This window comes from Cyprinodon tularosa, unplaced genomic scaffold (assembly GCF_016077235.1).
Source record: "Cyprinodon tularosa strain WSP-4 unplaced genomic scaffold, ASM1607723v1 ctg100, whole genome shotgun sequence".
In the NCBI taxonomy this organism is placed as follows: domain Eukaryota; kingdom Metazoa; phylum Chordata; class Actinopteri; order Cyprinodontiformes; family Cyprinodontidae; genus Cyprinodon; species Cyprinodon tularosa.
The window spans coordinates 603,959-629,170 of record NW_024037783.1 but is presented as its reverse complement, the minus strand read 5'-3'; the positions used below and the strand labels follow the sequence as shown (position 1 = coordinate 629,170).

Here is a 25,212-nt window from a genome sequence, read left to right as displayed (position 1 = left end):
AAAAGATCTGAAGTAATGATGAAAGGGAGGCAAAATCCCTCTGATATGTGTCTGACAGGGAAAGTCTGTTTTACACTAAAGTTTGGAAACAGTGTTATGCTTTCCAAAACTAGGTTATAATCAGATTTTAAAACCTGATAGAGATCATACTCCGCAGTAAAACATGGTCCCTGTTAAACTAATTAGATCCTAGAGGACACAGTTAAACACAAAGAAGAAGAGGCCTAAAAATGAGCAGTGAGTAACCTCAGACATCAACAAAGAAACCTTTTTTCTGTTTCTTTTCAGAGCAGTGAAACCTATCTGGAAAATATTACTTTATAAGAATCTAATTATAGAAAATTATTTGAGACCAATATCTGAAAACTGCAGACATTTTTTTATTAAATTGACAACTTTAATCTGTACAGCAAAATCAGACATCACAATAATAAATCGGTTCTTCATATTACATGGCATATGAAAAAAAAACTGCACACCATTTAACTGTAATATATGTAATCTGTACAAGCTGAGAATGAAAGACAAAATCATAAAGCAATGGACAGGTAGCTTCCTCCTGGGGTTGTTTAACTGGCTGTTGGCTGAGAATACAGACCAGCATACATGCTACACATTCACTTCATTCCTCTGAGAAATTCATTTAAAAATATTAGCAATGAGAATTCGGATTTAAGCAACATTTAAGTCTGAAAATCAAAATCTTTTTTACATTTTCATTGACTTAGATTCTATGACTTAGAATGATTAGGAGCTAATTGAAAGGTCAAAATGATTTACATCATGGTGAATATTTGAAAACCTTCATCTAGCTTTTGGTTCAATCCTGCTTTTAATGACTCACTGAGAACCTTTCTCCTTTTAGAGCTTCCATTATTTTCATTGGCCAGAAGAAATATTTTCCCACTCGCTCAAAACAAAGTGCAACATCATCAGCAAATCAGTTCAACAATAAATTAGAGACGGTAAAAAAAAAAAAAAAAAGTGCAATGAAATTAGTGTCTATAGTAAATGAAATGGAGTCGCTCATGAAGGCCGGCTTGAAGTCATATAAGCAAACAGGTCGTTTCTATGGAGTTTCATGAGATGTGCTCAAAGTTTAACAGATAATTTGCCAAAAACCTTTTGAGAATTATGCAGCAGCTGTTAACAAAAAATAAGTTCGCAAGAAAAATACCAAAAATAAATCATCAGGACTGAAGAGTCCAGAAGTAGCAGTCCTTGGTCACAGCGACAGCGTTCATCTAGAAGTTTAAATATACTGAACGGAGGCGTCGTCTCCGACGATCCGTACTCCGAGTTCAAAGAAGTCCAAACGGAGGCCCAAGCATTTGGTTTTCTACAGAAGGAGGGGGTTCGGATGTGGTGTTGGCACTGTTAACGTCAGCTGTGTTACAGACCAGACAGCTGAGGGAGATGGAAGAGGAGGGGGCCAGCAGTCTGTTCTGAAGCTGAAGCGTTTACCGGTCCTTCAGCTCCCTCGTCACTCGCTTCGTGATCCGACCGCATAGCAGCCCCACCAGGAACAGGACACACACGCTCAGAGCGATCATGAGCAGGATGTAGTTCTTGGAGGGCGATGTCATCACTTGTATGGCAAGGTCTGAGAAGCCCTCTGCTGGCGCCACCTGCAGGTCATACAGGAAAACAGCAATGACTGAGAAAATATTTAATCAAGGAGTTGATGTTAAACATACAAGTCATGTTTAAAGCTTTATTAAAGATATAGTGGTGGATGTTCTTTTTCTGGGTGGATCATCAAATTAAATGGTCCTAATTGTCAATCATTCTGGTGATATGTTTATGCGAGGCCGTCCTACGTGCTCGTCCCCATTTTCACCCAACCCTACGCCGAGAAATACCTCCCCTCTCGCCCAGTGAATAAAACAGATGGAAATATGAACAAAAAGGGAACCTTTAAACATTATCTCACTATTTACATATCTCTTATCGTGGATTCCCTGAAATTGAGAGTTTTTGGTGGACAGATGCATTCGAATGAATATGATTCTTACTTGTATGGAGACAAGTTTTAGTTGATGTGCTACAGTCAGTGTCTGATGAATATATTCTCTGCTCAGTGATAGCCTTTCCCGCTTTTGCTATCAACACCATCCTAGATCTTTTCTGACAAAACATTAAGAATATGTTTCAAAGTTATTGTTTTGTCTCAGCAGATTATTACATCTGGCATAAAATTCTGCCCGTCTTCTTTTGATAACAGCGAAAGCATCTAGAAACATTTGTTTTAAAATCCTGCCACAGAATCCAGTTTGAATTCAAGTCTTTACTTTAACTAGGCCAATCTAACACATGAATATGCTTTTATCCTAAATGATTCCATTGCAGCTGTACCTGGAGGATGGACACCACCATAATTAAGAGTCTGTGCAACCTCTGTTTTTTTTTCCCCCCTCAGAATTGTCCAAATTAAGTTTAGTTCAATCAACTCTGACCAGCTTACCTGAGATTTGTGCCTCTTTTGATAATAACTGACTCATTTTGTTTATCCTGATGAGTTACCTTGGCAGCGTAGCTCCACATGTCTATGCGATCTTGCAGTCTTTTCTTGCACTCAGGTTGCAGACGGATCCTCTTGTCCTGCAGCGCCTCCATCAGACACGACATCTCTGCAGCAATCACAAGTTGATAGTCATGCTTCACTATTTCAGTTGCAAACTTCACAAAGATGGAGAGCAACAGGAAAAAAAACAAAAAAAAAAAAAAAGAAAATCACCCACGTCGTCCTCTGCCAGGCGTGATGGCGGCACAGTGGTGTTTGAGGTCCAGAGCGCAGGCTGTGTGGAGCACTGGGTCGACAAATATGTCCGCCTTACTCTCCTTTAGCATATTCAGCACCTCCTGTGAGTTAACAGAGACGAACAACCGTAGCGTAAGCTCATCCTGTTGATTTAGATGTGCCAACTCAACAGGTTTTGTTTCTAGGCTTAACCTTTTTGCAGGCTTCCTGTTTGATTTTTAAGAGGTTGCTTTTCAGGCACTCCTCCACCTGACCGGTTTGCTCCTGAGCTGCCGCCTCCTCTGCACATAATCTGGAGATCTGCAGAAAAGGAGAAGTGGACGATGATCCGTGTAAAATAATTAGAGGAAGTAAAAATAAACCTTTTTTAATTCAACTTTTACCTCTATTTTTAAGGAATTCGCTCTTTTTATAATAACGGATAAGGATTAGCCTTCAATCCAAGAAGGCTATCAGTGTCATAGGAGGAGAAAATGGCCCAAACCATCATAGATCCTCCACCATACTTAATAGTGTAAGTATATAAATAGGTGTATTTATAAATAAATAATTTAAATAATTCTCGTACTCGCACTCGTCGTCTCCCGCTTTATCCGGAACCGGGTCGCGGGGGCAGCAGACTAAGCAGAGACTCCCAGACTTCCCTCTCCGCAGACACCTCCTCCAGCTCTGCTGGGGGAAGCCCTAGGCGCTCCCAGGCCAGCCGAGAGACGTAGTCTCTCCAGGGTGTCCTGGGTCGTCCCCTGGGCCTCCTCCCAGTGGGACGTGCCTGGAACACCTCCCGAGGGAGGCGTCCAGGGGGCATCCGAAGAAGATGTCCGAGCCACCTCAACTGACTCCTCTCGATGTGGAGGAGAACCGGCTCTACACTGAGCCTCTCCGAATGACCGAGCTCCTCACCATATCTCTAAGGGAGAGCCCAGCCACCCTGCGGAAGAAGCTCATTTCAGCCGCTTGTATCCGGGATCTCGTTCTTTCGGTCATGATCCAGATTTCATGACCATAGGTGAGGGTAGGAACGTAGACCGAACGGTAAATTGAGAGCTTTGCCTTTTCGCTCAGCTCTCTCTTCACCACGACAGACCGGTGCAGCGTCCGCATTATTGCAGCAGCCGCACCGATCCGTCTATCGATCTCCCGCTCCATTCTTCCCTCACTCGTGAACAGGACCTCAAGATACTTGAACTCCTCCACTTGAGGCAGGGACTCTCCTCAAACCTGAAGGGGACAAGCCACCTTTTTCCGGTCGAGAACCACGGCCTCGGACTTGGAAGAGCTGATTCTCATCCCAGCCGCTTCACACTCGGCTGCGAACCGCCCCAGCGCACGCTGTAGGTCTTGGCAGGAGGGAGCCAGCAGAACTACGTCATCCGCAAAAAGCAGGGACGAGATCCGCTGGTCCCCGAACCAGACCCCCTCCGGTCCTTGGCTGCGCCTAGAAATCCTGTCCATAAAAGTTATGAACAGGACCGATGACAGAGGGCAGCCCTGGTGGAGTCCAACATGCACCGGGAACAGGTCCGACTTAACGCCGGCAATGCGAACCAGGCTCCTGCTCCGCTTGTACAGAGAACGAATGGCCCCTAATAAAGGGCCCCCGGCTCCATACTCCTGGAGCACCCCCCACAGGGCAGCACGGGGGACATGGTCGAATGCCTTCTCCAAGTCCACAAAACACATGTGGACTGGTTGGGCAAACTCCCATGAACCCTGAAGCACCCTGCAGAGGGTGTAGAGCTGGTCCACTGTTCCACGGCCAGGACGAAAACCACACTGCTCCTCCTGCAGGAACATTTATTTATTAAATAATTAAATAAATAATTTAAACGTGTATTTATGAGGCACCTTTTTACAGCCAAAACCTTGTTAGAGTATAAACATTAAAACACAAACACTGTTTGCAGCTGATATGCTACATTTTAACAAAAGCCACAGTTCAGCCTTTAGAAAACTTAATGTTTTAATGTTTTTTTATGGCATAAAACCGAAACTAGTTGTTGGCATGTAGGTGGTGTGTAATGTTTGCTTTGGAGGCTAAATTAAGATGAACTACATCGGTCTTATTTGAATGGCATGTTGTCTTGTCTTTCCCATTTTGAGATGTGGCTAAGAGAATTAGCCCTGTGTCTAATTATATGTGTATTCAGCCGACGTAGTTGACGGGCGATTTTACTTAATCCTTTAACCTCATCTGAGCAGTGCATCTGCAGCTGCGGGTCCAGTCTGTAGTCGAGTGCCGACTCTTGCAGAATCACTCTGATCTGGTCTTCACAATCTGAAGACAACCTCTGACACAAAACCCAGACAGAGATCAGACAATATAACAGTTAAACATCTATATCCATCCATTTTTAATTCACTCTAAAGGAGAGAATTGAAATACAACACAAACCTGGTCAGCGTATTTGAGTTTAAGGCAGGCGATGATCTGGCCCTCCAACTCGCTGTCCTCGCTGGCTTTGCTCAGGATGGACTGGCAGAACTTGGGGATGTCGGCTCGGCAGGCTTTCCGTAGCACCGGGTTCAGCCGGTAGTCTGGACAAGGAAGGACAGCAAGATCAAGAATATATCTTTTACAGTCATTGTAAAAATATGGAATTTCCAGGAGAAACCTGGTGCAGAATGCCCATATAAAATAGAGATACTCAGGGGGAAAAAAAAATCATCCTTATAGAGACATCATTAGAAAGAGATGATTGAAAATATAAAAGAATCTTAGATGAAAAATACGCCCATAGAAACAGCATTTCTAGAAAGTGCAGCCAGTGCAGTCTATGACATGAAATGGATCCTCCTCACTCATCATCATCATCATCATCGTCATCATGGTTGCTTTTGTGTGTTAAATGGAGAACAATGGAGATTGTGATTTTCAGGCGTTTCCTTGAGTTCACCTGTGTTCTGGGTGATCTGCCTCTTAGTGATCATCTGTTTACACTTGGGATCCATCAGCTCGCTGTTCTTGTTCTGCTTCAGGCACTGAAGAACGTTCCGGGCGTCTGCTTCAGTGCAAAAACGCTGGAGGGGGGATGGCATACCATTAAAAACAGAACTAAAACACCAACAGAGTCTTAGTACCAGGATCCCTCTGCTACATGTTTATTGTTTAATAAAGCCCAAAAACATGTTTTTAGGTTCACAGCTGGAATCTGGCAAACTGGGAAACAGGTTCAGGGGGTGTGAAAATTTTGTAATAAATTATTCATATACGACTAATAAAAAGCTATAATAACTAGAAGTTGCTAAGTAATGACTAGTGACTAACATGAGGTCTGACGTCCAAAGGATGACAGCAAGTTTTCTAGACTTCAAAAATTTCTAGACTTGTTTTAATTATCAAGCTGTAAATAAAATAAAGAATCTATTAAGAAATAAGTGAATGGCATCATTACTGGAGGTGTAAAAATAAATAAATAGAAAAAAGCTTTATTATGAAACAGCATTTGATACTGGTGTCACTAGTCTGTCCTGATAGGATTTAGTCTGCAATCCACATGAAGCAGCAGAATATTCCCATCAACATATCATTTGCCTCCATTTACAACTAAAGAGCTGGTTATACTCCCGCAGCAGTGTGTCGCAGTGAGCTTGATAAAGACATTTTTGATTTATGCTCAATATTGAAGCGTGGTCTGCTCTATACGCTGTGGGTCTAGATACGGCCATGGCGATGAGGAAGTGGGGGCGAGTTTAGTCCGACAACGGAGGGACATGACGGCGAAAAATAGTGGGGATCCAGGTGGAAAAAGCGTGTTCTCGTGCACCTCGATCGTCTAGCTGGTCAAACTTCACGAGTTGTTTTCCGCAATTTCGGTCATAAAAACAAAACAGGCCGTCCTCCTGTCTGCGATCAGCTACAATTTGGGAGAGGTGCAGCAGAGTGTCTGCGGAGGGGGCGGGGACGGCTTTTTGTTCACTGTGGCACCTATGCAGAGGACTTGGTTTCGAAGTATAAATCAGCCTTAAGGCTTTTGCGGTAAAAACAACATTCATCTCAATAAAAAATAAAAGATCACCTTTTTAGATTCTGACATGGTAACACTGGAGCTAAGATATCCTAAAGATGATGATTAGGATCGATATTTTCTGATTTGTATCAATGCAACTGGAGCGTTCATTATTTCATTTATATACATCTATGTGGATGGACGTATTGTTGCGCCCGTAATCTTTACTGGCCCCTTCATCTGCTCACCTTGATCATCTGCTTGCAGACTCTCATCAGCTGATAGTCCAGGTCCGGGTCGCTCATCTCCACCTCCTGCAGCTTGAAGATCCTCTGGTGGCAGCGCTGACTCAGCTGCTTCTTCTGCTCCTTCAGACACTCGATGATCTAAGGAGGAGCAGAAACGCATTGGCAGAAAGTTCTGACAGTAAAACAAGGTCAGAAAATGATAGAATGGTTGGGAAATGTTACCTGAGCATTTCCAAACGCCACATTGGGACACAGGCGACTGATGTCAGACTTGCAGGGCTCATACAACTCTGGTTCAAGGCGGATGTCTTCGGACTGAGTCAAAAGAAAGTTTCATATTTCATGAGATCTTTGTTAATTTTTTATTAAATATTAAAATCTCTTAACAAGCTGCACATTGACCATCTTCTTTCTGTAGGTGTGACCTCTACTCATGGTAGTTAATAGAAAAACTGGTTGATTTACACACCAGGCAGATTGCTACTAAACTTGGTCAAATTATTTTCAACAGGGTTGATGTTGGAGGTTTAGGAAGGCTACAATAGAGGCTGAATGTTAGCCGACAATATTTGTTCCAAAACTATTTGTCCTGCATATTTGGATCCTTATCTTGCTTTAAAACCAACCAAAGTAGCGACAACGCATGAAGTGGACCAAAACGGTGCCAATTGAGAGACAAACCTCTGCTTAAAAACAGACACATTCAAGTGATTTAAAGTTGCTCAACGTCTTCTGGAATAATATTTCATGGAAAATTAGATAGGAACACTAAGGTGGCAGCATCATGCTGAGGGGGGCTTTCCCTCCCAGAGGTGCTACAACCCCTGGAAAAAATTATCAAATCACCGGCCTCAGAGGATGTTCATGCAATTGTTTACTTTTGTAGAAAAAAACAAAAAAAAAACAGATCACTGTTTGGCTTTAAGAAATACTAAAAGAAATCAAGAAAAAAAAAAAAAGTGGTAGTCAGTAACGGTTACTTTTTTAGACCAAGTAGAGGGAAACAAATATGACATCACTCAATTCTTAGGAAAAAATTATGGAATAGTATATTATTTCACCAACTCTGGCTTTTATAACAGCTTGCAGTCTTTAGGGCATGGACTTAATGAGTGACAAATGGTACCCTTCATCAATCTGGCTCCAACTTTCTCTGATTGCTGTTGCGTCTACTTGGTCTAAAAAATAACCGTTACTGACTACCACATTTTTTTTTAAATATCTTTTAGTGTTAAAGCCAGAGAGTTGCCATTTGATATTACTTTAGTTTTGTGTCCTGTCTGTGATCTGCTTTTTTTTCTACAAAATTAAACAAATGAATGAACATCCACCAAGGCCAGTGATTCCAAAATGTTTTCCAGGGGTTGTAATACATTACATGAAAAAAAAAAAAAACCATAAAGAAAGAGAACTACCTTTTAAAATTTTCAAATTCGATTTAGGAGCTAGCAGGAGAAAACATGGACACGCTTAGTTGTTCCAACCCAAACATGATCCCAAATCAGTTTTACTGCTTAAAACAAGCTTAAACTGAACCCAAAATAATCGGCCATCCATACAGTTTATATGTGCATGTAATCTTTCTAATAAAAAAAGCTGAAAATCCAGAGATTGAAGCACAGACAGAAGCTCCTCTGAGAACAGTAACTCCTTTCCACTTGAATTCAAATGAGATGACAGCTGGTTGGTTTATTTTAATTGGTTTCTTTTGTTTACCATCTCCAACTCCTCCACCCGCAGCTGCTTGCGACATTTCAGAGACACTCGCTGCTCTCTGACCTCCTGCAGCGTGTCGTTCCTCACCGTGGTGCTGAGGCAAATAACAACGTCCACCCTGTGGGAAAACAGAGAGCCGTATTCCTTAGCAGACAGTTAGAGCAAATATCACATAAAACACATTATATTTTATGTGAGGTTTCATTATTAGCCACAATCACATTAGTGATTGTTATAATCTCCTAATACAGCAGTGTAGCATAGTTAGATTAAAAAAAGACCAAGGAAGGAGCATAAGGATAGGAGGGGGAAGCAGTGGGTCCACTATTCTCTTCCAACATCAAAATACATAAAAATACAGGAATGTTAATGCATGTTTTTTTGTTTTTCACTCCTTCGCCCAGTTCTGCTAAAACCTTGTGTTCCCTCATCCACCTGAATAAGTTCCTCACTTCTTTTTTATATTTGGACACAAGCGCAGAACATCCTCCTTGCAGGCCATCTTGAACTTGTAGGAGAAACGGAAATCCTTCATCTGGATCTAAAAATAAACCACAACAGAGAATTGGAAATAAGTTGCAGTCATTATAATGTCAGGCCGACTTGATGAACAAAATGTAGTAATTCACACTAGAATCTCTGACTCTGTTAATCTTTAAAACAGAAACATAAAAAATAAAAACAGAAATCTTAAAGTAAAAAGCAAAATTTTTTGTTTCTTTTTTTGAGTTGTGAAAATGCACTAAAAGTGGCATAAATAAGATGTAAACTGACCAGCTGGAAGTGTGTGACACCGACTGAACACTTATCGTTCATCTCCTTCTGATGTTTATTCTGAACCAAACACTCCATCAGGTCACCGGTATCAATCTGGTTATCAGCTACATCCTGCCCACAAAGAGCCATAAACATGGTTGAACACTAGAAGAATTATCAGCCGAGGTTTGCTGTGTGGCTGCGCTCACATGGCAGTGGGCCTGGATGATGGGCTCACAGGCTCTGATCAGCAGGGCGTCGATCTGGATGTCCTAACAAACAATAAACGGATACATCATTTCAGCTGCTGCTGTCACTTTAACACCTGAAGTAGGATTAACTACGATCAGCTGACCTCTGACTCCAGCTCTGTCAGGTTCCCGACAACTTCCCTACAGGTGGACACAAGGTCCTCCAAATGGTCCTGCAGACACTCCAGCTCCTAGACAAGAACAGAAACGTTTCCAAAGAAGCTTGATTTTAGAGTTTTATCTGCAGAGGCCAGAGGAGGGACCACAGTAAAAGCTACAGTTGTGCTGCCTGGTTCACAGTACTGCAGTGTGAACAATGTGGCAGCTCTACAGAATCTCTCACACTCGGAGTCTCGGTTAAAAGTTAACCTTTTTCCTCCAAAGGGCAAAGCTCACCACTGTGCTCACCTGTCCCGTATCCGGCTTATCGCTGCACCACTTGCCCAGGTCGGTCATGCAGCGCTTCTGCAGCTCTGGGTCTAACTTTACATCCAGCGCCCTCTGGTGGAGAATCCTCTGAACCTCAACTTTACAATCTCGAGACAACTGCAAACACACAAGAAGACTCCATCAGAGGAGACAAGTATCTGAGTTTCTTTAGAAGTCTTGCACAAGCCAAGAGCAGTCGTTTACAATCATGTTTGATACATGGCATGGTTATGAGCTAGAAGCCATCTTGAATGTTTTCCACTTGTAGTCATCCATTCTCTCTGTACAATAAAGGACCTTAAATACTCTGGAAATGTCCTCTACTCATTGGCAGACTTGGTCAGAACCAGTTACTCTCTAATGTTTATGCTGAGTTTTTTCCACCTTGGTGTTTTGTTAACCCTGAGCGAGCCCTTATCTTCCATAGGACAAACCTGCCAGAATCTGCTTTTATGGCTCATTATCAGTTATTTAATGAATCTGGATGCATATAATAGCAGCTGTTCTGCAACTAAGCCCCATAATAAAATAGTACATTTATTTAGGTTTAGGTCTAACCATGAGTTGTTGAAATTGAATATGTGCTGCATCTCATCATATGTTATATTCAGCTGATTTTCCAACCAGGAAAGGAAATAATTTCTTATTTCTATTATTTTCCAGAGAGTCAAAGGCGTTTAGTCTAATTTAAACTATTTAGATCTTGGAATTAATAAAGCGTTTCTGTCTTTTTATTAAAATGGGACAGAGTTTGTCTTCTCTTGATTTCACAATTTTTTGAAAGGCCAGCAGAGATCTTGAGGTATTTTTATGAATAAGATGAAATATCTAAAATGTACAGGTAAATGCTTACATCAGAGTAACCTCTTTACTTGTCGGTTAATGCAAAAAGAATAAAGCCTTTAGTGCAAGTATTAAGTTCGGGTTTAGGTTATAAAGAGAAAATTAATCAAAGTTTTTTTTTTTTTATTAATTCCTTTTTTTATTCTAATTAGTTGTATAAGACTGTTTACTTGCATGTTTTGCTGCATAATGAGAACATTTTACTGTGAAAAAGCATCAACTATAGAACAGATTTTGAATAGTTTCCAAAACAACATTCTTTTCATGTACTTTTGAAGTATCCTTAGGATACAAACAACTTTGAGTTTGAAAAATAAACCACTAATTTTCAGGTTATACATGTTTGCCTCTATTACTCATTTCCCACTGGCCAAGAAACCCGTTTAAACCCTGGAACAATTGGCTTTTAGTGGCGGTGGGAACAGGTCAAATGAAACGGCAAGAGACCCGTGTTAACATCGCCTCGGTAGCTTCTGATCCAACAAGCCCAAACAACTTTGCTTTGAAGCCGAGTAGGTGACCAGTTCTGTTTGAAGTAGCCCGACTTAAACGGATCAACCTTTGGAGAAGATGCTGAAGGAAATTCACACAGCAAGAAAATTTTTTAAATCGTTAATCTTTCTTAATTTGTGCACATTACTAATGAGACGGTTTACGCTAAATACATGTCAGATGACGGTGATTTGCACCACTCTGGGCATCAGGTTCCAGTTCTAAGTGGACAACAGCCATGTTGCGCAGGAAGTTAAGATCTCTTAGCTGCACAGTCGGTTCCTTTTTCTCCATGTTTTCTCTCCATCAAATTACCACCAAATCTTTGCAGATATTTTTAATGTGTTGCAAACAGCTCTGGGTTTTTGTAAATGTGATGCTCTCTTTATTTTGGTAATTCACTGAAGTTGCACAAATGCAAAATATAAAAGCCGTTTGCGAGGAGCACAGTGGATGGAGCAGTTCTTCCTTGCATGTTTTTTTATTTTTTATTTTAGGGATGTGCAACCCCCCTTTGCCCACTTTGAATGTAAACAACCCTCAGGAAATGTACAAAACAATTTGTATCCAATCAAATGAGAACCTGCAATACACAATAAATAAGAATTGTGTAATTTTACATAGCTAAAAATGTGAAGAAAAAAAATTACAATAAAATCAGAAAAAATCAGGATTGGCTGGTTCATTTAACAGTTTATTATTAAGCAGCAGATTAAATGATTATTTCAACCCTTCACCTGATTTAGAAGCGACCGGTTTCAGAGAAAGGCACAGCTCTTACCTGCCCATCTGAGTTTACCTGTTAAATTAAAAAACATTAGAGTTACACGCTCTGAACACAAGTTCTGATATCCTCACCCAAACATGCTGAGAAACAATAAAAGCCATTTCTTTCTAGATGTCAGACAAACTGATTTTTCTTTACCCGCCGTCCCTGTTCCTCTGTGCGGTAAGCGTGGCGGTACAAGCAAGAGAAAACGGCTCCCGGGGGCATCAACTCGCTCGTCTCGTTCCAACCGTGGGTGTGGCAGAGCCGAGCGGCGTCACCCTGACACTTCCTGTACAGGATTGGGTCCAGTCTGCAGGAGGAGCACAATTTAAAAGTAGAACTATTTCCTCCTTCCAGATGCTAAACAAGTTTGAACTATAACATGAATCAAGGTCTAAATGCTACGAGTGCTTTGGTTTGCCAAAGAGCTGTGTTCAAATCATTGAAAATGCAACAAATTCAATTGATTTAAATGGACAGATGATGTCCAGAACAAAGAGTTAGATCTTCATAAAAAAGCTGCCAACAACCAAAAGCACACTCACTTCCAGTCTCTGGATATAAAATACTGCAGCTCCAGCAGGCGATGCTCACAGTCCATCACCATCTTCTCTGTGTACAGGTGCTCCATCAGACAGGACAGGATCCTAAAAAACAGAAATCCATCAAATACTTACAGTATCTGTGTTTTTCTCCCCCACCCGTATAAGAAAAAGGACTCCTCCTTTCAGGTCTACACCACAGATGAACAAAGGTTAAAGCAGAATAGAACGATATCCTCAGAAAGTCCAAAGTATAGACGTAGGATCTCTGCATATTTCATTTTATTCCGCTGAAATATTACAGTAACTTAACAAATTCCTTCAAATTCCTTTTTTTCGTTTCTGCATATTTTATTTTTTTTCCCACTTGCATTGATTCTGTCTTATTTTCCTATATTTTAATCATGTAAAGCACTTTGCATCGTCTTCGTACTGAATTGTGCTATACAAATAAATTTGCCTGGCCTTGCAGATTTTATTAGGCTTAAGCAAACCAGTTATTCTGACGAACGCCACTGGATGTAAATGTTCTGAGGATTATATTACTGTGTTTACCTGATCTCAATAGACTCAATAGAATAGAATATGAGGAAAAGTTGGGATCAGATGGTTTGGGGTAAAAAATAATTTAACTTCTAGAATCCATTTTTCTGCATATGGTCATTTAAATCTGCATTTATTTATTTTCATTTTTAAATGAAGTGCTCACATTGGGTCTCCACTGCGGATGTGTTTACAGGCGGTCTGGATGACGGATTCACAGGCCTCGTTGAGCGCTCGATCAATCCGATAATCAGCTCCAGGGTCGGCAGACTGGATCAGAGTTTGCAGCTGCAGGAAAACAAAAAGTTAGAAAAGCTGATTTACAAACTAACAATGTAATTCTTCACAATAAGCGCAGGAAGTTCAGTGTTCTTACTGCGCTCTGGCAGATGCTGTCAACCGCACTGCTGTGGTCGCCTCGGCCAAGTCGCATCAGGCAGTGCAGCGTGCGGCCCTTGCGGTGCAAACCGGAGCACTGGGCCTCGATTTCCGTCCGGCAGTGAAGGACAATCTCTGGGCTTAAGGAAAAATCCTCCATCAGCATCCTCCGGAAGTCCAACATCTCCCCCTGGCACTCTCCACTGACGGGACGACCTGCAAATCACAAAGTGGAATTAAAGAGAGGTAATCCAAAATGTTCAGTGTCAGTCATCCTACAGCTCAGATGAGAAAGTTTCCCTTTTAAAGTAAACTTCTTAAGCTTATTAATAAAATCAGCAGGAGCTTAATACTGGAAGAAAATCTGCAGAACCCTTGAGATTGAGGCTGAGTTTCACCTTCCAGTAGGAATATGATTCTCACCAGAAAGCCAGAGCAACAATTGGAGGGGGGCGGTGGGGGCGTTTCTACTCCAGACATAAATCGAATCAAGAATCTGTGGCAACATTTGAATATTGTCACCTACAGATTGTCCTTGAGCTTAAACTGTTCTGGAGAGGAGAGCATTTAGAAAAAAATATTCTTCAGATGTGTAGAAATAAGCCAGATGACTTGGAGGAGTAACTGTAGAACAATGTGCTACAAAGTATTAATACAGATTAGGGTAATACAAGTGTATTGGACACATTATCTATGAACCTTTTAAAACCACCTTACTTGTGCTCCGAGAAGGTTTTAAGTAACCGGTTCGATCCCCACAGCCTGCACTCTGGGTCCCTGATCAAGACCCTTAACCCCCCGATTGCTCCCCAGGCGCCACACATTGGCAACCCACTGCTTCCCAAAGGGGATGGGTTAAGATGCAGGAGTGAATTTCTCCATTGTGAGATTCAGTTATTATTACTACTGTATCGCATCAAGTCTCAGCAGAATACATTTAAAAGTTTGTGACTGAAAGTTGAATAAATGTGAAAAAGTTTCAGTAATATGAATCTGAGGCATCGTAGAGGGTTTAAATCTGAAACTTGGTGGCGGTTTTATTTCCTGGTCTAATACGCTCACCTCGGTGCACGGCAGCCTCCAAGCACAGCAGCAGGTAGGACAGTCGAGCCTCCCGCGCTCGTGGCAGGCTGGTGTCCAGACTGCAGCGCTGCTTCCTCAGGTCCAGTTTGCAGGCTTTGGCCAAAGAGTAACTGACTCTGTAATCCTGAGAAATCAGCTTCTGTCGGGTTGTCAGCGCATCTCTGCACTGGTGATAGAAGGAGGGGGCATTTAATATGATGTAATTTATGCTATGTGGGTCAACAACTATTCAGTTTCTACCTTTTCAGACATGGCTTCCTCAAACTTATGGTTGAACAGACACTTGTAGACCTTGCCTTCTCCTGCCTGAACCTGTGCAAAAGTAGAAATTGAATAATTTAAAAATGTTTAACATTACCTTCTGCTTCTTGCATATGACAGCACAAGTGATTCAGTTTTATTGATTGCTCTGTTGTGCAGAAGGAAGAAAAAAATCTCCCTACGTTCTGGCAGAATCTCTCCCGGTCCTCTCGGCACGCGAAGTAAAGGTGCCTGTCGAGGTGAAAGTCATCAGATGACAGCTCCGCCACGCGAAGAATAGCTTTCTGACACTCCTCTTTGATTAGATGAACCCGGTCCTGCTGCTCCGCCTGCCTCACCAGCGCCTTCTCCAGACAGGAGATCACCTCACCCTGGGAGTGGACGTCCTGTGAGGAGATTTATGGCAGTGACCTCAATAAAGTGACCCCTAAAAGGGTTATTAATCATCTCTGACCAATGGGTCCTCCAGCTAAACGAACAGACTTATCGATAGCCTATCCTACTAAAGCTTTGAGATAAACTGAATTTTTTGCATTGAGAATTTCAGAAAAATTGGCTTATTTTGGAGATGTCTTACAGTTGTCTGCCTCTGCACTCCATCCAAACATACCAACCCACACCTTTTGTCCTACGTTGATGCTGCCGCAGCGCAAGTAATTTATATCCTCTCTGCATTTATCCATGAAGCCACAGATCAGTCTGTAGTCGCTGAAAATAATGCTGGTGATCTTGGTGATGTACTGGTTGCACTGATACTCGCTGATGTTGCCTCTATGATCCACGAGGCAGGACACCAGATAGCCTCGCCCTCGTTCCTCCTCGTTACACTCCTTTATCTGAAGGTGAAAAAGACAAAGGTGGTTTTAGCTCAACATATCAGGGCAGGAGAACCCATGAAGGTCAGTAAGATGCACCCTAACCTCTGCGATGGTGCTCCTGCACACCTCAGTAGCCACAGACTCAAACTTCGAATCAGTCGTCAGGTTCAATTTGTAATTCCATAGAAGCTGCAAAAGTTTAAAAAGACATAGCTAACAAAATGGAAAACAGATATTTTGATGACAAAACAGTTTGCCGTAAAACAGGCTCCAGAATGAGATACATGGGAACCAATATTTGTTAAATCAAAGCATCTAAAACTAATCTGCAGTCTGCAAAGCTTAGAAAAAAACTGACTCATCATCACAACAAGCACCAAATAGGAGACAATACAATAAACATTTTATTAACAAATCATATTACATTTTATAAACAAATTAAATAATCAACAACTATATTATTAAAATCATAAACTATTAGCATGGCTCATGAAATAAACCCTCAGACATGATTGGTTTACCTACACATCAGTTTAAGAGCTGACCTATCACCTTTGCAGTATACCATTACTTTAATGGGTTAGGCTGACTGGGAACAATGTGCTGCAACACAGGACAAAAAAAAAAAAAAAAAAAAAAAAAAAAAAAATATATATATATATATATATATATATATATATATATATATATATATATATATATATATATATATATATCAGATTTATCAAACTATTATCACATTTCAACCTCATTGCTACACTGGTTTATCAGTTATATTTCTTAGGATTACGTAAAGAAAATAATTAAGCAAAATAAAGCATTAATGCTGACTTAAGGAAACAAAAGAGGTCAGAAACCACGCAGAGGTTACCGCTTCCCTTCTGGACAGGTGAGGTAAATATTGCAAAGAGTTAGCTTTACTATGAGTGGTCCTGGCAAACTAGTTGGCAAACAGTACAGAACAGTAAGTGCACGCGAGAATGCTATTTATTTGTCGGGAGGAGTTAAGTGTTTAGCTTTCACGTTTAAAACAACACTAACACTGTAACTGCTAGATCCGTAACTTCCAGGTTACAGTCATGGAGATACGGTAAAACCAAGGCCACATCCAGCACTCTAGATTAGATCATCAGAGAACCCAAAAGATGCCTGATGCATTACTGAAAAATTTTCTCAAATGAAGCTAATATTTGGGCAGAGCTGTACACTGCGAGCATTTTACTCGCATTTGTGCCTAAAAAATTAATTGTTGCAAGTAGGAAAAAAATAGGACGTGCGATTACAGATTTCCCCTCTTTTGTTCGCAAGTGAACACAGTGTTGCCAACTCAGCAACTTTGTCCCTATTATTTAGTCACTTTTTTAAAAACAAAATCTAAGGACCATTTCCTGTCTTGTTGGAGCCTTTGGCAAAAACACATGCATCGATAGCTCTGAATTTAATGTCTTCAGTAAGTAGCGAGCGAGCGAGCCTAAACCTCATTCACCATGTGCCTCTGTAAACCATCTTAAAGTTGATTTGGATAACATAAAATGTTTTATTAAGATTATCTTGACTTTTAAATGCGTTTTCAACCACATTCTGTCTTGCTAATGTTGAATTACCTATAATATGCATATCATGTGAAGACCTCAAAAACAAGGATCAGCTGTGATTGGGACAGTCTGGCCTTCAGCATGCAGTCTTGCTCTCACATCAGGGTAACTGAGTTGTAACCCTGACAGCATGAGGAATGGAATCTTTGCAGTCTAAACGTTTTCTGTTTTAACATTATTTATTCTGATATGCATATTATTTATCAAAGGAAAACAGATATATATTTTTTTAGAAAATCCAAATCAATATGGCATCATTGTTATGACTGTTCTTACAGAAAAATTAATGCAACAGACACCATATAACAAAGGTTAAGGTAAAACCTGCATAAATTATTATTAAGAGGAAGTTAAGGGCTCTCCATTTTAATTTGAAAGTGAGATGTCAGCAAACAAGACATGCCTTCACCGTTTTGAGTTTTGATGATTTTTAGCGACACTGCTGACAAGGTTTTTAAATCAGTTTGAATCCAACTCCTCCCTTGGCTGGAGTTTGAGGACAACCTAATATTACAAAGGGAAGAACAGGGAGGTAATTTCGGTGTTTGTGACAAGAAACCCCCATTTGAAAAAAAGGACAGCTTAATAAAACAGTAATGATTAACTGGGTAGAGCGTAGAGCCATGTGAGGTCAAAACTTAGAGTTGTTTTAGTTTAGGGCTGAAACAATTAATTGGATTAATCAATTATTTAAATAATCATCAACTAATTGGCATCAATATGCTCTATCCAGAACTCCTTAGTTGCAGCCCTACTTTAGTTATAACTTTAAAAAATTACTCAAACATTTAAGATTTTACTAAATCATGCACTTTTTATAGTATTTATTTCCCAGTTTATAAAACATCACAAATATAAATATTTAAAGTCTTATTTGATCTGTGCTTCATATAACCAACAATATTCTATTTCACCTTGCATTTAACTATTTAGCATAAATCAAATACCTGCATATAAACGGAAAATACTCACATGGTTGCAGTCCGGTGCGAGATCAATTTCCTGGAGAAAAGACAGACAGAAGAATTTTCAGATAGATTCAAACACTTGGCCTGTAGCAAGCATTCACCGAGGTTGCTCTGAATTAGAGATAGACTTGCTAATACATTGAATACACCAAATTTAAATGCTGCACTCAGGACTTTATTGATAGTACAGATTAAGCTCCGAGTCATTTTTATCTAATAAGAGAAACAATTGTCTTTTGATATTGTCTACAAATTTGACTTCACTTTCAAAAACAGAAAATGAAAGCAAACTGTGCCAAAGGAAAGAAAATAAAAGCCCTCCTATGGTGGAACCAAACAAGTGAAGCAAATGTGACATTATTGGTGTGAATACCGCCTTAGTCATTAAGCTGGAGTTTCTTAGTGGAGAAAATCTGACCTGACACTGTATCCAGAGGCATCCTACCGAGCACACACACAACAATGAAAAACCTTTCATAGCATTAGGGCCCTGTTCTTTTTGTTGCTTCTTTTAAAACCAAGAGCTAAGTAGACCTAATGTGAATTTTGGAAAAGAGATAAAAAAGGAAGACAATTAGAGAAGCAGCTAATGTATTAAATGACCTGTGAAAATTCTAATTTTCCAGATTGAAACTAATTACAAAACGGAGAAGATGATCTCAATCAAGGTTATTCCACGTTGGGTTCTTTTTTTAATAATCATACTAATTTAAAGAAACTTTTTATTTATGCATTTCAACACAGAGCATTTAAAAAAAGTTACATACAAGTATAGATATAGTTCAAAATAAGAATAAAAATTTGAAAACCAGCTGCTAAAACTGAGTACAGACATGACAAAGTAGTGAACTGACCATAAGCAGCCCAGCCTTCTCTCATGCCGTCACTCAGTAGCCATGGCTAGACTGTGCAGCAGTGCCTTTAACTGTGCTGCTGAGTCTGCCCCCCACCCTGCTGAGGAGGCAGATTTATAGGAGCTATCGGCCTCATCAGGAGGCCACAGCTGAAGTCAAACCTCAGTAATCATCTCAGGATTGCTTAAGGCTGCTGTGTGTTTGTGTGCCACTGGGAAATATTACAAAGGCACAAATAAGGAAGACTCTGTTGGAAGAATTCCTTTCTTTTTTCTTAAAGAATAAATCAATACCATAAGGATGATATGTGACAGAAATCCCTTTCCTAGTTAACTGCACCAATAACCATGCAGCCATGTGTAGTGAAAATGGCCCCAAATCAAACATTTTCCTTGAAGATACTTTGGATTTGGGTTAAAAAAAAGTTCATTCGAGAATTTAAAAACTACATCTGATGCTTTTAATCACAACATTATTACTTAGGCTGCAAAGTGCTTTAAAATGTGCCCACTGTTCACACACACTTAGAAGGTGCTTTCTAGTTTATATCTGCACTGTGGTATAGTCCTCCTGGGAGAGGATAACTCTGACTCCAAAGTCATCCAGCAATGCCAAAAGAGACCATAAAAAACCCAAATATGCTACAGGCATAAATAAGCTTCTAAAATGTTATGATACAATCATAAAAGGATTGAAGGTTATGACTTGTTGTGAAGGATTAAAGGAGATGCCTCCCCTCGCTAAAAACAATACTGACCCAATGCAGAGGTACTTGGCCATACCGGTAATAGAAAACCCCTTCTTTAGAGAAAAGAAACCAAGCATAGACACCTCATACCAATGGTCAAGCACGGAGGTGCAGGTGGGATGATTCGGGCTTGTTTGGTAGAACCTGAGCTCCTCTGTTTATGAAAGTATTCTAGACTTCATCTGAGCACAGACAGGCATACAAATCATGCAAAAAGAAAAACGTATCGTTTTCAGGGATAAATTTACAAGCCACTGAATCATTTTCCGCACCAAAGGATTTCATTTCACAATACAGGTGCTGGTCATAAAATTAGAATATCATGAAAAAGTAGATTGATTTCAGTAATTCCATTTAAAAAGTGAAACTTGTATATTATATTCATACATTACATACAAACTCATATATTTCAGATGTTTATTTTGTTTAATTTTGATGATTACAAATGACAACAAATGAAAATCTCAAATTCATCATATCAGAAAATTAGAATATTGTGAAAAGGTTCAAAATTGATGGCCCCTGGCGCCACACTCTAATCAGCTAATTAACTCAAACCACCTGCAAAAGCCTTTAAATAGTCTTTCAGTCTAGTTCTATAGGCTACACAATCATGGGGAAGACTGCTGACTTGACAGTTGTCCAAAAGACGACCATCGACACCTTGCACAAGGAGGGCAAGACACAAAAGGTCATCGCTAAAGAGGCTGGCTGTTCACAGAGCTCAGTGTCCAAGCACATTAATAGAGAGGCGAAGGGAAGGAAAAGATGTGGTCGAAAAAAGTGTACAAGCAAGAGAGATAACCGCACCCTGGAGAGGATTGTGAAACAAAACCCCTTCAAAAATGTGGGGGAGATTCACAAAGAGTGGACTGCAGCTGGAGTGAGTGCTTCAAGAACCACCACACACAGACGTATGAAAGACATGGGTTTCTGCTGTCGCATTCCTTGTGTCAAGCCACTCTTGAACCACAGACAGCGTCAGAAGCGTCTTGCCTGGGCTAAAGAGAAACAGGACTGGACTGCTGGTGAGTGGTCCAAAGTCATGTTCTCTGATGAAAGTAAATTTTGCATTTCCTTTGGAAATCAAGGTCCCAGAGTCTGGAGGAAAAGAAGAGAGGCACTTCATCCACGTTGCTTGAAGTCCAGTGTAAAGTTTCCACAGTCAGTGATGGTTTGGGGTGCCATGTCATCTGCTGGTGTTGGTCCATTGTGTTTTCTGAGGTCCAGGGTCAACGCAGCCACATACCAGGAAGTTTTAGAGCACTTCATGCTTCCTGCAGCTGACCAACTTTTTGGAGATGCAGATTTCATTTTCCAACAGGACTTGGCACCTGCACACAGTGCCAAAGCTACCAGTACCTGGTTGAAGGACCATGGTATCCCTGTTCTTAATTGGCCAGCAAACTCTCCTGACCTTAACCCCATAGAAAATCTATGGGGTATTGTGAAGAAGAAGATGCAATACACCAGACCAAACAATTCAGAAGAGCTAAAAGCCACTATTAGAGCAACCTGGGCTATCATAACACCTGAGCAGTGCCACAGACTGATCGACTCCATGCCACGCCGCATTGCTGCAGTAATACAGGCCAAAGGAGGCCCAACTAAATACTGAGTGCTGTACATGCTCATACTTTTCATGTTCATACTTTTCAGTTGGCCAACATTTCTATAAATCCTTTGTTTTTATTGGTCTTCAGTAATATTCTAATTTTCTGATATGATGAATTTGAGATTTTCATTTGTTGTCATTTGTAATCATCAAAATTAAACAAAATAAACATCTGAAATATATGAGTTTGTATGTAATGTATGAATATAATATACAAGTTTCACTTTTTAAATGGAATTACTGAAATCAATCTACTTTTTCATGATATTCTAATTTTATGACCAGCACCTGTATATGTGTAATATCAATGGATCCTAGGGATCCCAAAAATATAAAATGACCCTGTAGAATCTGTCACTGTTTTTTTTAACAGCTTAAAACCAGAAAACCTTCTTTATGTCCAAATATATCAAATCTTGAAATAAAAGAAAAAGTTTCTATCAGGGGTTTAGAACAGAGAACTACTGCGCTGTTTGTTTCTCGGCTCTGGGAAACATTGAGGGAATGACCAATGCCCACGCTGCAGGCTGACAACTGATTTCCAATGAACTTAAATAGTGTCTAAGGCCAATCCAACAGATCAGCAGACCAGCAATTTGATTTTTAGGGATGTTGCAAGGAGCACGATCTGTAAAGGAAGAACCGCGGAAAAGGAGATGCAGAACAAAATTGTAGGTGATGCGACAAGCAAGTGATTTTATTAGAGAAGAAGTAGTGAATAGCCCTCAGGGGTCTCTGATAAACCAACCTAACATCTGTGGTTTGATTTCAGATTAGTTCAACTAAAACTTTTACAACTGAGGTGAAACCCTCTGACATTTGTATTGCATACAAAAACCTCAGCATGAAGATACTCCAGGGAATCCATAATATGGAAATCTGATCAAAAACAACAGAGGGTAGGAAGTAAATCATGAATAATCAGACATAGGGAAAGTAATGCATATAAAAGCTCATGTTCTCTACATGAAAAAGTCCCATAGTAGAGCTCCTGCTGTTTTTCTTAGCCAGGGGAAAAAAAAGTCGATGCAAAGCGTGTGACCTCTGATGCAGAAAGGAACCGTCACCATGTTTGATCAGCATCAGCTTACAAAGATAAGGGTGAAGCCATAATAAGCAAGGCAGTCCAAAGACATTTTTAATCATAAAGGGAGGAAGTAACAAAAAGCAGACATTGTTTGCTTTGACTTTGACCTGTAAGTCATTTAACAGCTGTCTGAATGCGCACACATCTGCTCACTTAAAACCTAACCAGGTCAATAATTACTTCAGAGGCAAACCCACTTTAGACAAGATATACGCAAAGGGCAAGCTGTTAAAAGCTTCAAATGATTAAGAGATATAATTTTAAGGCAAGAAATATAAACTAAACATGAAACAGGTTAAAAAGTTTAGCTTTGCAATTCTGCAGCTTTTTATAGATTTTCAATAAATAGAAATCAAGAGATTAATATAGAGCTAAAGCTAAACCGACACTGTCTTAAGGCTTTAAATAATGTCAATCTTCACCTATATTCCTGTTTCAGTCCAATTCAGCATCAGCATACTTTAAAGCAGGGGTCACCAACATGGTGCCCGTGGGCACCAAGGGGCCCTCAAGGACAACATGGGCATCTTTTGAAAACAGAACAATTCACCAGTGGACTAAATCTGAAATGTTTTTTTTTACTGAAGTTCTTATTTTGAAGCATTTATGAAGCATTTTATCATATCAATAAATTAGAACATTTGAGGATTTATATGGATTTCATAATGAGAATATCTAAAAGCAAATAAAAAATGTAAGGGAACCATAGGATTTTTTATTGAATTTATCTATGAAGTTCAGGTGAACACCAACTCCTCTGGTTCATAGGTTAGTATTGGTAGCCCGTCCTATGACTCAGTACCCATAAAGTAGCCCTCAGCCTTAAAAAAGTTGGTGACCCCTGCTTTAAAGAATGTGAATCAGGTAATCTCTCCAAATAAGTTAAGCATTTTTGGACAAAATATTGAGATATTCATAAAAAAATTGTACAAATTTCAGATTTCTTCACTTAATTATAAGTTACCTTTCCAGGGTCTAATACTTAGATTTTAAAAATTCTGCATTTTATCCAGAATAAATCTAAATGTCATCAAGCTGAAAGATATCTGTTTATTATTCATCTCTGTTTGTTCTAAGAAAAACAAAATACTTTTAGGATCAGAAAAGTCAAGCTCCATACTCATTGAAGGATAACCTGTAAATTCAAGGTAATTTGTTTTGGTTTTTGGTTTGTTTTTTGGCCAAAAAGGAATCTGTAATCTATATCCATACTATGGTAGTGATATGTTAACTCTTACAAAAAAAATAAGGGAATGTGGGGGTATTTATGCTTAAGAAATTTTGGATAATTTAAAAATGAAATAATTTATTTCCTAAAGATGTGTTGTATTTCAATCACGGCGTTTCCAATGCAATACCTATCAAAATATAAAATATTTTGCTAGGTAATATAAGATATGCCACTAGTATGGCATATCTTAACTGGAGTGTTTTATGTAAAATTTGATTAATATTATATTAAATATACATATATATAGGAATGTACATCAAAACTCCAGTTTTTTAATGTACATACATATATATACACATAGATATATGATTATAGTAGTTGTAAGAATAATTAATTATATTAATATTATGTAAATAATATCATATTAATAATGAGTATATTATATATATATATATATATAAAATCGTCAGTGACTTATTAAACTATTAAACATGAAGTAAAGCCATATAGAAAGTAAGCTGCAGTGTTATGCAGGTAATCCTGTTTTACAGATATTTTCTATTTATTTCTAAAGGGAAAAGGTAAATGTGAAAGTTTTCCCTCTGATAAGAATATTATATTTGAATATTTAGTTTTTAGCACCATAAGCTGTTCTTTATTATTCCAGGTGATGTTATCCTGAGCTGAATCTGATGTTTTTTGGTCCGCTGTGTTTATTTCCAGGCTGCGGTGGGAACCAGGTTGCGGTGGGTGTTGTGGTTACCTCTGCCTCGCTGTCACTCTGACAGCCGGCCGGCGTCTTTTTTAGCCACCGACCGCGGGAGGCGACACACCCAGCAGCTGCCACTTATCTCTACCATCACCTCCCGGTGTGAATCCCCCTCTGGTCGTTTACCTCTCTGCGGTCCTGTAAGCACTCCAGAACGGCCAGGTTGTTGCTCCAGGTCTGCTTAGGACACAAGCGGCTCAGGTCCTCCCGACAGGCCTCCTCCTCCGAAAGCTTCCAGCCGCTCGCCCTGCGCGGCTGAGAGGCCCCGGCGGCAGCGGCGACAGGTGCATCATTAGCCGGAGGATCGACGCCTCTGACGTCGTGCGCTTTTAGCAGGTCGGCAGGGCCGCTCGCCACTTTCAGGCCCAATGCGGTTAAAGAGCTCAGGAGACACAGATAGGACAGGAGCAAAAATAACGGCGGAGAGCGACTCTGAGCCGCCATCTTCACATAACTGTTAAGTTAGAGCTGATTAAGCAAGACTGCTTCGTTTCCGGTCAGGATGCTCACAACAAGAGCGAGAAGCATCCTGCTGCAGCCTACGGGAAGGCAGGGCTTGACATCAAGC

The 25,212-nt window shown here is 40.1% G+C and overlaps 1 protein-coding gene across 2 annotated transcripts; it reads right to left on the bottom strand.

Moving 5' to 3' along the window:
* Window positions 1–358: 358 nt before the first annotated feature.
* LOC119772068 (Golgi apparatus protein 1-like) lies at window positions 359–25,130 on the bottom strand. Of its 2 annotated transcripts, XM_038268389.1 has the most exons (27): window positions 24,771–25,130; window positions 18,405–18,434; window positions 15,940–16,026; window positions 15,640–15,855; window positions 15,202–15,405; window positions 14,999–15,070; window positions 14,738–14,924; window positions 13,674–13,891; window positions 13,464–13,585; window positions 12,758–12,859; window positions 12,369–12,522; window positions 12,225–12,242; window positions 10,088–10,225; window positions 9,784–9,870; window positions 9,638–9,700; window positions 9,447–9,560; window positions 9,125–9,213; window positions 8,673–8,790; window positions 7,179–7,271; window positions 6,957–7,094; window positions 5,656–5,779; window positions 5,154–5,296; window positions 4,948–5,049; window positions 2,954–3,061; window positions 2,742–2,862; window positions 2,524–2,630; window positions 359–1,628 (listed from the first exon to the last, which is right to left on the bottom strand). In XM_038268389.1, exons 1-27 carry the CDS (start codon window positions 25,086–25,088, stop codon window positions 1,461–1,463), a joined length of 3,441 nt encoding a protein of 1,146 aa, XP_038124317.1. In that variant the 5' UTR covers window positions 25,089–25,130; the 3' UTR covers window positions 359–1,460. The 2 variants fall into 2 exon arrangements, with proteins under 2 accessions (XP_038124317.1, XP_038124392.1); XM_038268464.1 differs by lacking the exon at window positions 12,225–12,242 and having other exon boundaries at window positions 1,461–1,628; window positions 24,771–25,088.
* Window positions 25,131–25,212: the final 82 nt, after the last annotated feature.

Excerpts from the sequence above, each read along its gene's own strand:
- LOC119772068 (XM_038268389.1), bottom strand. The coding sequence starts at position 25,088 with ATGGCGGCTCAGAGTCGCTCTCCGCCGTTATTTTTGCTCCTGTCCTAT. Across the intron at positions 9,871-10,087 it reads ATAAGCCGGATACGGGACAG|GAGCTGGAGTGTCTGCAGGA; the intron begins GTGAGCACAGTG and ends GTTCTTGTCTAG. Across the intron at positions 9,561-9,637 it reads TCATCCAGGCCCACTGCCAT|GATGTAGCTGATAACCAGAT; the intron begins GTGAGCGCAGCC and ends CTTTGTGGGCAG.